At 35.0% G+C, this 17,405-nt stretch overlaps 1 protein-coding gene across 1 annotated transcript; it reads left to right on the plus strand.

Moving 5' to 3' along the window:
• The first annotated feature begins 8,672 nt into the window (after positions 1–8,672).
• On the plus strand, positions 8,673–14,306 carry LOC112756322 (amino acid transporter AVT1A). The gene is made up of 12 exons (XM_072219242.1): positions 8,673–9,280; positions 9,717–9,997; positions 10,423–10,637; positions 10,855–10,878; positions 10,984–11,164; positions 11,267–11,483; positions 11,567–11,702; positions 11,810–11,826; positions 11,934–12,082; positions 12,458–12,501; positions 12,825–12,887; positions 13,882–14,306. The coding sequence occupies exons 1-12, from the start codon at positions 9,126–9,128 to the stop codon at positions 13,972–13,974; spliced, it is 1,575 nt and encodes a 524-aa protein (XP_072075343.1). The 5' UTR covers positions 8,673–9,125; the 3' UTR covers positions 13,975–14,306.
• The last annotated feature ends 3,099 nt before the right edge of the window (positions 14,307–17,405 follow it).

Genomic DNA, 17,405 nt, shown 5'->3' on the forward strand with positions numbered 1-17,405 from the left:
TTAAACAGGGACAAATGACCATCACTGAGTATCCAAGTAAATTTGAGGAATTATGTCGCTTTTCACGCATCTATCAGGGAGCTCTTGAGGACTTTGCTGAATGGAAGTGTATAAAGTATGAAGAAGGCCTTAGGAGTGACATTCAGAGCTTTGTGGCACCTATGCAGATTCAGGAGTTTTCTGAGCTTGTGAATAGGAGCAGGGTGGCGGAGGATTATGTCAAAAGGGCTGCATAAGAAAAAGGGAGTCTGAGGATGCCATTCCAGAGGACCACAGGGAGGAATTTTTCACCTAGGGGCAGACAATTCAAGCATGGTGGCTTTGTCCCTCAGAACAATCAGGGGCAAGGCAACTCCAGGAGGCCTAATGCTAGTGCTAACCAGGGAAGGAGACAGGAAAACCAGCCACAACAAAATATGAGTTACCATAGATGTAGGAAGTATCATTCTGGGCCATGCAGGTTTGGGACCGGAGTCTGTTACTCCTGTGGACAGGCAGGACACTTGGCTAACAGTTGCCTAGAGAAGAAGAAGTATGAGACAGGTAGAATACAGCAACCAGGCAGAGTATACACTACTTCTTTAGTAGGTGCTGAGGGGTCAGAGACATTGATCAGAGGTAACTGTGAGATGGCTGGTAAAACTTTGAATGCTTTGTTTGATTCTGAAGCTACACATTCTTTTATTGCATTTGAGAAGGCTCATGAGTTAGGATTGAAAATAGTAGTCATGGGATATGATTTGAAGGTGTATAATGCCACCCACGAGGCTATGATCACTAGGTTAGGGTGTCCCCAAGTTCCCTTTTGAATACAACATCGTGATTTTTTGCATAACTTAATCTGTTTGCCAATGACTGGTCTTGATCTCATTTTGGGATTAGACTGGTTATCCAAGAATCACGTTCTACTCGATTGCTCTGCAAAAACAGTATGTTTCATGCCTGAGGACACAGAAGGGCCGGTGGTGGTGAATAACTACTATTTGAATTCTATGATAGTGAACTATTCTCAGGCCGTATGTCAAAGAATATTATTGTTAGCTGCGGGTGTTTCGGGTGATGATCAGAACTTAGAACAAATCTCAGTTGTGTGTGAGTTTCTAGAGGTGTTCCCTAATGATATTGATGAATTTCCACCAAAACGGGAAGTTGAGTTTGTTATTGATTTAGTACCTAGGGCCGGACCAATCTCATGTGCTCCTTATAGGATGTCGCCTCTAGAAATGGCCAAATTGAAGTCTCAACTAGAGGATCTGTTGGGTAAAAATTTTATCCGACCAAGTGTATCTCCGTGGGGTGCGCCAGTATTACTAGTGAAGAAGAAAGATGGAAGTATGTGCTTATGTGTTGACTATAAGCAGCTGGATAAGGTTACAGTGAAGAATAAATACCCGTTGCCAAGGATTGACGACCTGATAGACCAGTTACAGGGAGCCGGTGTGTTCTCTAAGATTGATCTACGATCCGGATACCATCAGATAAGGGTTAGAGATAAGGATATTCCTAAAACTACCTTCAGAACACGATATGGCCACTATGAATATACCGTGATGTCCTTCGGACTAACTAATGCTCCGGCGATATTTATGGATACATGAACAGAATCTTCCATCCATATCTGGATAAGTTTGTTGTTGTGTTTATTGACGACATTCTTATCTATTCTAAGAACGAGGATGAGCATGCAGAACACTTGCGAACAATACTACAAATCCTGAAGGATATGAAGTTGTATGCTAAGTTTTCCAAGTGCGAGTTCTGGAAGTCGGAAGTGAAATTTCTTGGCCACGTGGTGAGTAAGCAAGGAATAGCAGTGGATCCTGCTAAGGTTGAGGCGGTGATGAATTGGGAGCGGCCAACTTCAGTGACGAAAATCAGGAGTTTCTTAGGCTTGGTGGGTTATTATCGGAGGTTCATCAAAGGGTTTTCACAGCTCGCTTTGCCCTTGACCAAGCTGACCAGGAAGGATGTTTCTTTTGTATGGACTCCCGAGTGCGAGGAGAGTTTCCTTGCCTTAAATTAGAGATTGACTACCGCCCCTGTGTTAGTGTTGCCTGAGCCGAGAGAACCATTCGAGGTATACTGCGATGCATCCTTGAAAGGTTTAGGATGCGTGTTAATGCAGCATCACAAAGTTGTAGCTTATGCCTCACGTCAGTTAAGGCCACATGAAAGAAACTACCCAACTCATGATTTGGAGCTTACTGCCGTTGTCTTTACTTTGAAGATTTGGAGGCATTATCTCTATAGATTTAAATTTCAAGTCTATTCAGACCATAAGAGTCTGAAGTATCTGTTTGAGCAAAAATAATTGAATATGCGTCAGAGGAGGTGGATGGAACTCTTGAAGGATTATGACTTCGAGCTAAACTACCATCCGGGAAAGGCGAATGTAGTAGCAGATGCTTTGAGTAGGAAATTCCTATGTGCCGCTTGGATGATGCTAAAAGAGGAAGAATTGCTAAAAGCCTTTCAAGGATTGAAACTAGGAATCAGAGAAGAGTTTGGAACTTGGTGCCTAAGCCAATTATAGATTTCAAGTGACTTCAAGGCTGAACTAGTAAAGGCTCATCAGAATGATCAAGAATTGTATAAGATTTTGCCCGCGATTGAGAAAGAAAAGCAATGGAGAGTGTCAGAAGATAAAGATGGGTTGTGGAGGTTTAAGGGCCGGATAATTATGCCAGATGTCGGGAATTTGCAACGGAGCATATTGGAGAAAGCTCACAAGAGCGGGTTCTCCATTCATCCTGGAAGCACAAAGATGTACCAAGACTTAAAGATGATGTTCTGGTAGCCATGAATGAAAAATAATGTGGCGTTACATGTTTCCAAATGCCTAACTTGTCAGAAAGTCAAGATTGAACACCAACGACCAGCCGGAACCCTTCAACCTTTGGAGATTCCACAGTGGAAATGGGAGAGCATCGCTATGGATTTTGTATTGGGCTTACCAAGAACTCGGACAGGTTGTGATGCTATTTGGGTAGTTATAGACCGACTGACCAAGTCAGCTCATTTTCTGCCTATTTGGATAAGTTGTACTATGGAGGAGTTAGCGCGCTTATACATAAAGGAGATTGTGAGGTTACATGGCGTACCTTCCACTATTGTATCGGATAGAGACCCTCGCTTTACATCACAGTTCTGGGGTACTTTTCAGCGAGCTTTTGGCACTCAATTAAGCCTAAGTACTGCCTATCATCCTCAGACGGATGGTCAATAAGAAAGAATAATCCAAACCCTGGAAGACATGTTAAGAGCTTGTGTTTTGGATCAACCGGCGAGCTGGGATCGATATATGCCTCTGGTAGAATTTTCTTACAACAATAGCTATCATGCGAGTATTGGAATGGCTCCATATGAGGCTTTGTATGGAAGAAAATTCCAGTCTCCATTATGTTGGTATGAGGTAGGAGAAAAGAGCTTGATAGGACCTGAAATGGTAAGTGAAACCACTGAGCAAATAAAGAGAATCCGGAGTCGAATGCTTGAGGCTCAAAGCCGTCAGAAGAGCTATGCTGACCAAAGACAGAAGCCCTTAGAATTCAAGGAAGGAGAACACGTCTTCTTGAAGGTTACTCCGACCACTGGAATAGGGAGGTCCATCAAAACCAAGAAGTTAAATCCCCGTTACATTGGGCCGTTTGAAATCCTGAAGAGAATTGGACCAGTGGCGTATAGGATCGCGTTACCACCACATCTTTCGAATATGCATGACATGTTCCACGTATCGCAGCTTCGTAAATACACTTTTGATCCTAGCCATGTCCTAGAACCAGAATCAGTCCAAGTGAGATAAGATCTGACGCTTCCAGTAACTCCGGTTAGGATTGATGATACCAGCATCAAGCGTCTACGCGGAAAGGAGGTTTCTTTAGTGAAAGTAGCTTGGAGTCGAGCTGGTATTGAAGAATATACCTAGGAGCTTAAATCAGAGATGCGGAAGTACTACTCCCACCTCTTTTCAGGTATCTCACTCTGAATTTTGGGGACAAAATTCCTAATTAGGTGGGTAGGATGTAAATCCTGCTAAAATCAGTAAATAATTAGTTAATAAATTGAATTTTAATTAGGAAAGATAAAAATTCAAAACTAATATCAAAATAGGATAGAGCTCGTCGAAACGAGAATTTTGATACCAAATTCGATAATTTGGCACAAAATCGGACCGGAAGGGCCGAACCGATTGAACTGGGGCCTAAACCCGGCTCGTGGATCCAACCAGACCCATAATAGAAGCAGCAGCTTCTTCTCTTTCATTTGCATCCAACGAAGCCAACAGAATTGGGGGAAAGGGGAGAGGAGATCTCAAACCCCCACAACCTTTGATCCACCATAACTCCTCCGTCCGGGCTCCGATCGCCGCACCGTTTGCGGCCACGTGTTCAGTGCGTCAAGCTCTACCTTTTTATTTGATCAATTTCACTGTTAGGTCTTATATTTGATTCAGAATCTCTATTCCCCTTTCTTTGGTGAAATTGAAATCCTATAGTGAAATCTTGTCCAATTATGTGTTTTAGGATCAAGTTAGCTTCCGGGACTTGATGGGCTCGAGCTATTGAGCATATGGGTACGGTAAGGACACCAAACCCTATCTCAATCTTGTATTTATAATGAGAAAACTGAAATTGGAACATGTATATGTATTAGGTGTAGATTGAGTGGGTATATATGCTTTGGAATTGAATTGGGAATATTTGGAGGCTTGTTGGTGATCAAATCTTGGTTTATGGCTGTTCTAATTGAGCTTGGAGGGGCTTTGTTTTGTGTTGTGAGGCTGCCTTGGGTGAAACTAAGTGGTCGGCCAAGGTATGGTTTAAGTTTCGCACGTTTAATATTTACAGTGTTGTGAAAACTTAGGTTAGAGAAATCATAGGATAAGTTGAATTTGTTAATTGCATTTAATGAGTAGTTTTGTAATGTTATTGGAATAATTGTTGATGAATACATGTTGAAATTATGGGGTTTTGAGGTTATTACTTTTATGCTCTTGGATTTACTTACGATGGATTGTGTTGATGTTGGTATATATGGATGGTGTTTGTTAATAAAGAATTGTTAATAAAGAGTTGATATGTGTCATTGAAGGGTTGAGTTGTGTTAATGGAATTTAATTGTTATATGTTAATAGAAGGTTGATAAATATATGATAAAGGGTGGTATAAGTGAAGAGTTGATATGAATAAATGAGGGGTTATTAATGTATGAGGTAAATGTTGATAATTATTGTTGTTCAAGGTTTGTGGAATTGGTTAAAGGTAGTATGAACAATGGTTGTTAATGACATAGGCTAATATGGTATTAGAATGCAAGTTGTAATGGTAAGGAACATGAGTGATGAAAATGAGGTTTGGTTGAGAATTAGTTAAGAACCAATTTTTGATGAATTTTGGAAGTCCATAATTTACTCCTCAAGTCTTGGATTGAGTTGTGATTTGTTGCAAATAAAAGATGGTTTTAAGAGCTTTTGATTAATATCAATTTTGTGAAAAACGGATTTTTGTAGAGAAAGTTATGGACATTGAAAATCTAGTGTATGAATCTGTGTTTAGGAATGGTGAAAACTGGTTGCAGCAATCTTCCTGGGCATTCTGCCCATTTTTTTGAAAGAACGCCCATCCACGCGTGCGCGTGGATTACACGTATTCGTGGAGTGGAATTTTGGCGACGCATGCGCGAGAAGCATACATACGCGTGTGATCATATCCACGCGTGCGCATGACTCATGCGTACGCGTGACTCGATGTATGCTCCATGCGTGCGCGTGGCCTACGCGTACGCGTGGATGCTGCCTGCTGCAAAAATCAATTTTGACTATTTTTAAACCAATTTTCCACTTCTAAACCTCCATTTTCTTCCTTTTAAGGCTTAGAGTATGGTTTTAGGTCCAGTGGATAAAAGAAGCTAGGAAAACAAGATATCTTGAGGGTGAAAAAAGTTGTAAATGGCGGCTTATGAAGAAAATAAGAATGTTAACGAAGTTTAGCGCTAAGGCTTGATAATTGATGATGTATTGATAATAAAATTGCCATGGCTTATGAATAATGATATCTGAGATACAAGTTTCCCTGGGTTAAAACCGTGGCTCGCCACCGCGTGTTCCAGGTTGATTCTCGATACTCTGTTGACTCTACGTTGTAAGGGTGATCGGGCACGTATAAATTCCCGGGTATGGATAACCTCCATTGAGTGATTATATGATGAATGTATGTGAACTCGATGCATAGACTCTTGGGGATGCGCGACGGGGGATAGTCTAAGGTTTTTGAACTTGTCGGGTTGGCTGGATAACCGACAGATGGGCCCCATCAGCCATAGGACAGGCATGCATCATATGCATTTGTTTGTTTTGATTGTTTTGCACTTCCTAGGTATGCCTAACTGATATATACCAGTTGTTACCTGTTATACTTGCTACTTGTACTATCTGCTCATTACTTGTGCTTGATCTTATTTGGTTGTTTGTTTCTGTTGCATTATGGATGATGGAGGAAATGGAGAAATGGTTTGGTGTTAGACTAGGATTGAAATTGAGTAAGTTAGATAGATTTAGAATACCTACCCTTGTTTATGGTTTCTGTTTAGTAATTAAGTTGGATAATTGAATAACGGAGTTCTAGGATTGCCTATGACATTCTCAGGACCTTATTTATTATATGCGTGGCACTTTTACTATGTTGAGAACCTCCGGTTCTCATTTCATATTGTGTTGCTGTTTTTCAGATGCAGGTCGAGAGGCTCCTCGTTAGGCGTCTGGATCTTGAAGCGAAGTAGTTTCTGGATGTATTTTGGGTTTTTGTTTATATTTTTGTATATTCAAGTAACTTGTGTATGCTGCTCCTCCTAGAGGTTGAGGGAGAGATAGGAGTTTATTTTGGTATTTTGGTGTATTTTGGGGATACCTATGTATGTTCATATGTATATATATATCCTCCGGCCAGCCTTAGCTTCGCAGGCTGAGTCAAGAGCTAGTTTTACTGTTTCCTTGGCTTTCCTTTACATCTTTGGTTTACCATTATCATTTTCATATTAGATTTCTTAGTACGCAAGTAGCCCTATTCCTTGAGCGTTGCGCTTTTCATTTTGCGATTTTTGTTTACCCGTTTGTTTCAAGGCTCTTAGTATACTATTTCTTTTATACATATATGTATATTTTTACTGTTAGATGTTCGTAATACCTTACTATCTCATTCTTATGACTTAAGCATAAGATTTAGTATAATAGGGTGTTACAAATAAGGTTTTCCTTTTATCAAAATAACACATTCGAAGTGGTTTTTCTTTTTTCTAAGGCAATGCGTGAAAAAATGGAAACATTATTATACAAAGTAAGACAAAAATATTATTTAAATGCTAAAATTAATCATTATTAATTTATATATATGTATCTATAATTTAATTTATTTTAAATATATATTTTATATTGATAACTAATTTTAAGATATACTTAGATTTAATTTGGTAAAAATTTTTAAAAGTATAAATATCTCGTTTTGTATTTGGTAAATTAAAAAACTTATGTATTTATACAGTTTTTAAAAATTAGGAGTGCTTTTGAAAATACTTAAAGGAGAATATTTTAAAATTAGTTTATGCTCATCAAAATTAAAAAGTCTAATATAATTTTATATATTAATTAATATCTAAATTTAATTTTTATATTAATATCTATAATAATATTTTTAAATTTTAAAAATTATTTTACTAAACATGTTTATTGTTGTTTGTATTTATTAAAGTCATTTTTATTTAATTTATTAAATATAAATACTATAATTTAAAAAAAATATTAAAAAATTACTAAAATTCATTATTTTTTATTATTATTTAACCATCACTCAAATCTAATAATATATTTTATTCTATACTTTTAAATATTAATTATCAAATAAAAATTAAAAACAATAAATTTTAATAATTTTTTAATTTTTTTTAATTCCCTTTTAAAAACTAACTTTTAAAACCTACTTTTAAATATTAGGAAATTATTTAATTTTCTAATTTATTTGTGGGCAATACATATATTGATTATAATAACAAATTATGCTATTTCAAAGTAAATGACTTATATAATGATGATCTCATTTATTGTTATAAATGTTAAATTGAATAAGTCATTATTACTTTTGATTTGAAATTAAATCAGAATAAAACTAGATATTATCTTTTGTTCCTTAAATAATTATCTTTTGGATTTTTGATATATTATCTTTTGGACTTTAGATACTATTTTATTTAGACTTTAGAGTTGAATAGGTGCCATGCTCAAATATAAATAGGCCTTCAGAGTTTCGGTCCCAAGATACCAAAGTTGCCTTTATTGTTTTTTTCCATCAAAAGAGTCACAATTCAACCGCCTAAAAATACAGAAAGACTTTAGTTGACGAAGATCAAAAGAATCACAAGCTCCAAATTCTTCCATCAGTTTTTGATTTCTATAAATAAAGGTACGTTTCCACAATGAAATAATTAATTTTGTTCAATTTAAGAAGGAAATAGATAAGAAATTAAAAATATTTAAAAATAATTTAGCCCATGCCTATCGAAATTGCATCATCAGCGCCACCTCAACATGTTGCATGCTGAATCATCAACTAGTCACAATCAGATACAATTGCGTGTTAAATAGTTGTCATTGATTAACAAAATTTGTATTTTTTTAATTATTAGTATCTACCCATTGGAAGACAAACTAATGAAATTCAAATCCGTTTAAAATAATGAGAATTATTATTGAGCAAGGTTCGTAGAGGACACTAAGCAAATGATGAGTGGTCCCATATTTCACGGATTGAAAGTGTGAGAAGAGATGCTTACAATTGTCGAGCACTGGCTACGTACTACTGAGCTCTTTCGTTCTTACACACGCCGCTTTCCAATGCATGCGTTACGCATTCAAACCCAATCCTCACCGTTCCTTTCATCTAAACCCTCACAAAATTATCCATGTTTTGGATTTTTCTTAATTAATTTTCAGAGCGCGCGCACTCACTCCCATACCGCCATGTCATTCATCTGGATCTCGTTCAAAAAGATAGAGTTTCTTTGATTTATTTGTTTGTTTCAGGTTTGAGTAGTTCAAAACTTCAAATCAACTCAGAGATCAGAGTGCGGTAGCAGTAATGGTGAGAGGCTCTCGATCTCAGATTTCGTTGAATTATGATGGTAACGAAGACGAAGACATTGAAACCGTCAACTACGACAGTGGTAGTGACAATGAAGATAAGCTAGATCCGCCTGAGTCTTTCTCTTCTCGCCAATGGCCTCAAAGTTACAAGTACGGACATTCTTTTTCTTCTTCACTGCCATTTTTGTTTCCTGTGTTTGCTTTTCCTTTCTTAGAATTGATTCTAGTTACAATTAATTATGCATAATTGATTTGCGGTAATGTTAAGGAGACAGAAAAAGAGTGTGTTTGACAAATGCCTTGGGGAGGAGAGAGAGGCATGTTTGAGCTTCTTTATGTTTGCCATTTTTTTTTGAATGTTGAGGGACCAAAGAATTATTAAAATAAAATAAAATCATTGTAATGGTTGTGTGAGGAGGGTGACTAAGATTGTCTAGATTCTTTTGGTTTACTCAACAGCTGTTGCGAGTATGGCACGTGATGTATGTGTGTAGCCTTTTGTGTCTCTGTTATTGGTTTCGTTGATGAGGCCATTCACTATTCTTCTCTGATTATGTGTTTCTTTCTTTTTTTTTTCTTATGACAGAGAAGCAACTGATTCTTACTCAATTGCTGCAGCTCCGAGTCTTGGATCATTTCTTCGAGGACCGAGTGTTATCTATTCAAGCTTCGTCAACAAGTCAAAGAGTTATTTAGAACTAGATGCAAAGGCTTCTTTTCTGTCTGGTCTGGGATATGGTGGTAGTGTGCATCAAGATGGGATCACAAGACAATCAACATGGTGGGAGAAAGCTTCAATTCAAATGCAAATTCCTGAAGAATTACCCCTTGGTTATGGATGCAACCTCACTCAAACAATTTTCAATGGTATCACATTGTATTTTATTTACTTGGTGATCCTTTTTTTCAGTAACCATGTATGCTTATTTAGATATATTAATAATTTAAAGATATATTAAAAAAGTGATAGTTATGGATAAAAGAAAAAAGGAGGACGTGCATTTGCCTTATAACAATGTGACTTAAGCTGTGCAAAAAAAACAAAAGAAGTTTGGTAATGGATATTGATTTAATAAGTCATATTGCGATGAAACAAGGAGTACTTGTAAATAACTCCTGTGCTATTACTTACCTTACTGCTTAGTAATATAAGGGACTGAAAGGTTGATTTTTGTTTGGAAAATTTTCTGGAAGATATGGTTCAGAATAATTAACTTTTGATATATATATTTCCTTGGTTTTGAAATTCAAAGAAACTTATCATTTTGTGTGGTAATGCTGTACTTGGCCAGGGATTAATGTTATGGCTGGAGTTAGCCTTCTGTCTTCACCTTTAACGGTGATGCAAGCAGGGTGGGCCAGCTTGCTGGTGATGCTTCTTTTTGCTGTTATGTGTTTATATACAGCGGACCTTATGAGACACTGCTTTGAAAGCAGAGAAGGGATTGTCAGCTACCCAGATATAGGAGAAGCCGCATTCGGGAGATATGGCCGTCTTATTGTATCGGTAACTTGTTTTTTTCTGTATTAAATTTGATTAAAATTGTCGTGCAATATGTACTTTGATTAACATGTTTCTACATGGGGTATTCTTCTTCATATTCTGTATCTGAAAGCCATGACAAAATGTGCCACACATGTTTTCTTTTCTGATTACTTTTGTTTATTGATTGTTGTAATATTCTATGTTCACTAACTTGGTTTAGTTTGGACTCACGTTGCAGATCATCTTGTACATTGAATTATTTGTAAGTGCTGAATCGCATACACTCCTTTTTCTTCTTTCTGGTTTTCGTACAAAACTGTGTATTACTCTGCACTATTGGGTGTGAAATCTTGTTTCGTGATTGCAGTCATATTGTGTGGAATTTATCATCATGGAAGGAGATAACCTTACAGGGCTGTTTCCTGGATCATCGTTGGATATTGGAAGCCTCCACTTGGACTCCAAACATTTGTTTGGAATTTTGACTGCCCTTATCATTCTCCCTACTGTATGGTTAAAGGATCTTCGCATAATCTCTTATCTCTCAGGTCCTGCAAACGCAACAAAGATTTGTTTGGTTGATGCATCTTTGGAATTTTTCGTCCAATTTGTGTTAAACTTACCGAATTTCTTCTAATGGTTTTCTGCAGCTGGAGGAGTAATTACTACAGTGGTGATTATTATCTGTGTGATTGTTGTTGGGACAACTAATGTTGGATTCCATCACACTGGCTCTTTCCTTCATTGGAGTGGCATTCCATTTGCATTTGGTATCTACGGGTTTGGCTTCGCAGGACACTCTGTTTTTCCGAATATTTACCAGTCTATGGCCAACAAACGAGAATTTAGCAAGGCAATCCTTATAGTGTATGGACTTTGTCACTTGCATCAGATAATAATTTTTCTTATTCTTTCTGATAATGACTAAGTCGTTTCTTCTTTGCGTGAAGTTTCATCTTATGTGTGCTTCTATATGGACTCGTCGCAATCCCCGGATATCTCATGTTTGGTGACGAGGTTTTGTCTCAGATAACATTGAACCTGCCTGCTAATGCATTTGCTTCCAAAATTGCCCTGTGGATAATAGTAAGAGTTTCATTCTTCTTCTTCTTCTTTTTTTAAGAGGGTTTTTAGTTTTCTTTCTAAACTTCTAATGAACTTCTGCTTATATTGTATTTTCATTTCTCTTTCAGGTACTTAGCCCCTTCACCAAATATCCTTTTTTTTAGCCACATGCTAATACTTATCTATGAAAGTAGAGCAAGGCTTGTTCATGTTCATGGAACTTTTTTAGTCTAAATTTTCCTTAATTTTAAACAAATATGCTTTGACCATGAACCCGCTTGCAAGGAGTCTGGAGGAGTTGCTGCCCCATAGAATTTCAAGTACCACTTGGTCTTTCATGCTCCTCAGAACAATATTGGTTTTGGCTACACTTTTAGCTGCTTTTCTAATTCCTTTTTTCGGTAAGTCCTAGGCTTTGTCTGTGTAAGGACGAAGTATAATAAGTTAAGGAAAAGTCTAGGGGCCAGCAACTTTTGTGTTTTCTGGCCAACACTTAACCATCAAAACAATAGTGAGTGATTTTCTACCATTAGATGTAATCTCACACCATTAAAAACACTATTGATGGCCAATTGATGGTTACAAAACACCAAAATTGCTGGCCCTAGCATTCCTCGTTAAGTTAATAAACTTCTATTGTATAGCTAATGTACTTCCACTAAATCTTGAGCAGTGTTACATCATCAGGAAAAATTCAATTTTTTATACAAAACAATATTTCTCAGTGGATGAAAGAAAGTAGTTATACTCGCTTACTCACTTTATTGTAATTTCAGGACTTGTGATGGCTTTAATTGGTTCTCTCCTCAGTACACTTGTGGTAAGCCAAGCATGCACTTAAGTCCAACATTCATCCTATTCAACATCTCATGATTTTTAAGTAGCATGCACATTCCTCCATGTAATTCCAGAATACATGTTCTGTAACTTTATAGGATTGGGTTGAGGGGATAATAATATATTGGAATGTTAGTATTTGTTTATGTTTAGCTACAGCTAAATTACATTTAGAAATTCGGAAAGAAAATCAAGAGTTTTCGTAAAGAATAAATCATTATTCGGTTTAGCAAAGCTTTTAAATATTTTTCTTGCACATGGATGAAACTCGTTCGGTGAGTGATGTAGGAATGTTACACTTTTCAGGCCTTGATATTGCCAGCTTTATGTTTTCTGAGAATTGTGGGGAAAAGAGCAACAAGTACACAGGTATATTGCATCTGATCATTTGAAGTTATAATTGTTTTTTCAACTGTGGCTATCTTATGAGAAGTTTATGGTTATTGAATCTTACCTTCACCAGGGTATAGTATAGTTTGGCAATTAATCTCTGTGGGTTAAAAGTAGCTGCGAACAGATTCTAGTACGGTTGATAATTATAAGAATTAATTGTTCATGTTTGCTGTATTGTAACATCAACTAAATAGCCTATGAGTCTATGACCAAATGCATGCATGGTTGTTTTTCCATAATTTAAAAAAAAATGAAAATCTTATTTTCTTGATGTGAGAACTGAAATTGAGATACCCTTGATATGCTCTCTCTTCTCTCTCTCTCTCATCAACCATGTCTTCCAAAAACAACAGCTTTGATAGAGGCACATGAATAATGTTATGTCTAGACTTTTTTTTTTGGGGTCTTATACATTACACAACACACACCCACTCACACACACTACTACTACTAAGATGAGTTCTATATTCCTCATTGAGGATTCCAACATGGATGCAGCTCCCAATAAGGCAGGTGATGCTGCCATTGATCCAAGGCTTGGGCTGCATGTTATGTCTAGACTTGAACAATACACAAATCCATCTTGTACTAAAAATTCATATGGAAAAGTATAGGTAACCAACAATATTTTTGAACAATGTGTAAACAATGTGAATTAATAGGGTTAAAAGAGTAAATTTAATTAGTAGCATTAAATTAGGATGTAGTGTATTTTTATTTGATTGGTGGTTGTTCATGTTGTTCAAGATAGTCATTGTTTTTTTAGCACTCCCCAATTCATATTTATATGTAGAAGAATAGTGTAACATAACAAGAAGTGAATCTTGGGCAGTTGGGCCTTTTATATGGGCTCTGAAACTATATTATAAACTATCTATAAAAAAGGTTTAAACCAGTATACCAAAAAAAAAAGCTTAAACCAGTACATATGAATGGTTTTGTTTCTAACTTTCTTTACTGCCTGTATTAGGTTACGTTAAGCATCATAATAGCTGCAATTGGAATCGCCAGTGCTTCCCTTGGAACATATTCAGCTTTGTTGAAAATTATTCAGAGTTACTGATCGATATATTCAATGATTCAGCACAAATATGGCCACTTCATCTACTGTGATTGCAATAAGAACATTCCTTTAGTTTGTCTTGGCATACAAATGTCACATTGAGTTATATATATGGTTATAGCATATTGGGCCAGAAGGAGAGGGAAAGCTAAGGAAGCCAAAGAGAGAAGTTTGAATATGTTGCATCAAAGTACATTCATTGTTGAGAATTGCAGTAGCAATCTACTGCACCCGGTGAAAATGAAACCGAGCTTGTAAGATCAAATTTTGAAATATTCCATTCTTAAAAGCCGTTTACTTTTCGTTATTTGGGAGAAACGGCGCGTTTGTCTTGTTCAGCCTCTTCAGTTTGATGTTGCATTGTATTCGTTATTAGCTCACTATTTGAAGTTTATACATATTTTGGAGCAAAATAAATTAGAATTTAAAAAATTTTCAAAAGCACAAGATGTTAAACCTTTTTTTTTTTGGAGGGTGGGAGGGAACCGGAAGAGAGAAAGAACAGATTACGTACTATTTGTATAATATGTTGTTACCGTAAATGCTATGGTGCCTAAAAAATAGTGTCTATTTACTAAAAAGGGTTAAAAATTAATATTTAATTTAAAAGATATAAAAATAAATTATTTTTAAAAATTCAAAACTTATCACAAAAGATAAATTAGGCAAAAGTTAGGCAACAATTGATAGACACCATAGAATTTTCCTTTACTAAATGATTTAATCACGATTAATCTTTCACTGTTTCATTTTGGAAGAGCAAAATCTATTACTCTCTCCTCTTTGTTAAGTGATATTCTTAATTTCCTATTACGCAATTCTTCATTCTATTCTTTTTGAAAAAAAAAAAAAAAACAAGATATGTTCTTCTCTCTTATAAATAAAAGATTATCAAACACCTATAATGATTTTTTTTTTCATTTTTGGAGTTTATCAAGGTTTGGTAGTTTTGTTAAAGACATCAAGTAAGCTAAAAGAAGAGCAAACACGAAACAAAGATCTTCAAATTGGAATTTTAGTTTTGGTTTCGTTTTTTTATCTTTTCTTTTTTGAGATTATTAAATTAGATGATTTGATTTCAATTTTTTATTATAGAAGAATATTTTCGTCATAACAATAAAAAAGAATGTTTGGTCTTTTAATAAAAAATAATTATAGGAATATATTTGTCTTTTATAATTTTTTATAAAAGTATTTTTGTATACACAATGATATAATATTTTTTTAAAAAAATAAAAACCAAATGCTGATATAGATAAATATAATCTATGTGGTAATTTTTTATTCGTACGCCTATCTTATCATCCTGATATATATAAATTAGTCACCGTATTGAAGCAAGTATCATAATTTAATTCAATTTTATGGTTTTTAATTTGTTATATTCATCATTACTTATAAGTTTAAGGATTCAGTACAATTTTGACTCCTATAATTTAATTTAAACATCGAATTTGTCCCCAATCTTTTATTGTATTCGAATTTGATTTTAACGTAGTCGTTCCTCTAAATTTTGGACACTCTGCCTAAGGATGCCAATCTGCCTCTGATCTTCTCAATAATTTTAGAAGTTGTCCTATTAGTTCTTTCAAGATTAATATTTACACTAAGATATTTACCCTAGTTTTGGGCAAATCTAATATTAGATACACCTGCAATGATAGGGATGCCACCAAGCACATCAAAACTAAAAAAATGTATTAAATATAATATTATAATTTGGTATAATAAATCATGCTATATGCACAATAATAATAACTATTTGTATAGAATTTATGTTAGAATAAAAAATACATATTAAAAATTAATTAAATAACACATATATTTATACATAAATATATAATCAGTTGATTTAATAGTTGATTTTTTTATGTGATTACTGTTTTCTTTTAGGTATGAAAAAATTTAACAAGTGTTCGGTCAAAAGTTTAAAAATTTTATTTTGATACTTATAATTTTTTTTCTTTTAGATTTGGTTAAATATGAAAGTTATCTATTTTGATTTTTGGTATTAATTAGTTATCTATAAAAAAATATAGCATAAAACAATATAAATCAATGCATCCAATAATTTTGTTATATACATTTAAAATATATTTGTGAATTAAGTATGGAAAATATACTATTTTAATAAATTTACTTAATATGTTATGACTTTAATAGAAAGATAAATGTGTTTTGAGATAACTTAGTTTTTTGTACTATCATATATATATGGATTTTTGTCACATCCAATTAGATGTTAATGTTATTATAAGTATTAAAGTATTTTTATATAATAATAGATATAAAAATAAGGGAAAAAACAAAAATGTCAAAAACAAAAATGTCAAAAAAAAAAAAAAGAAAAAAAAAAACAACCAAACCAAATAAAAAATAAATAATAGAAATGCTTGAAAGGAGATTTGAATCTTGGTTCATATAGACTTACAAGGTACAAGTCCCCTTTTCAACTACTACACCAGAAAATTTACTCAATGAACTATGTGCATTATAGTATATAATTGTATTAGATATATACTAAAATTAACTATTAAAATTAATTATTAAAATTAATTATCAGTATAGAATAAATATTAAAATATAAAATATATATTTAAAATAAATTAAATTATATATATATATATATATATAAAAAACATAATAATTAATTTTGATGTCTAAATAATATATTTTTATAGTATAATACAAGATTTAGAATTTTCTCACAGGTACAAGGCAACTATTTTCCTCCCTTAGAGGGAAACTGTTCCGAGGTTATTTGAAACTGGACTGATTGGACCTGAATGTGTGGTTCAAACGTTGAAAAGAGGTGGACTCCGACTGGTTTGCGTCTGTGAGCCATCTTCTGAGTTGTTTGTATGCTTGGATAGGTGGGAGGTAGTACATACAAGACACTCTGTTGCTTAAGTTAGTAAGGGGTTAAGCAGATTTAGAGTATTGGAACTTAGATTCAAGAATTTGTGTATTAACCTCCAAAAGTACCTTATTGAAGCGATCCAGGTAATCTTTGATGCTTTTCGCTTTTCCTAACTCTCTGCTCTACATCAAGTAGTGAAATGAAGGGAAGGGGGGAGGGAGATGGCGCCGGGGAGGGGAGGGGAAGGGAAGGGGGGCGAGGGGGATGGCGTCGGGGAGGGAGCAGCTCGCTGCTGTACCTAAGTGTGTCAGGGTATTTATAGGAGACGAGCCAATAACCAATCTTGAAGTAGTTCCACTTCTGATGGTGAATAACCGTCCCTTTATCTTAGGGTTGTTGGGATCTCCCTTCTAGAAGTGGTAGAGAGATTTACGGAGACAGTTATTCACTTAGATAAGTGTTAAGTGCCTACTTACATTGACCCCAACCTCTTTGAGGATGTCGGATAGGCGGTAAAGGTCGATTTTCTAGATTGGGCCTTTTAGCTCAATTTGGGCCTGGCCTATAATTT

This window comes from Arachis hypogaea, chromosome 16 (assembly GCF_003086295.3).
Source record: "Arachis hypogaea cultivar Tifrunner chromosome 16, arahy.Tifrunner.gnm2.J5K5, whole genome shotgun sequence".
Lineage (NCBI taxonomy): Eukaryota > Viridiplantae > Streptophyta > Magnoliopsida > Fabales > Fabaceae > Arachis > Arachis hypogaea.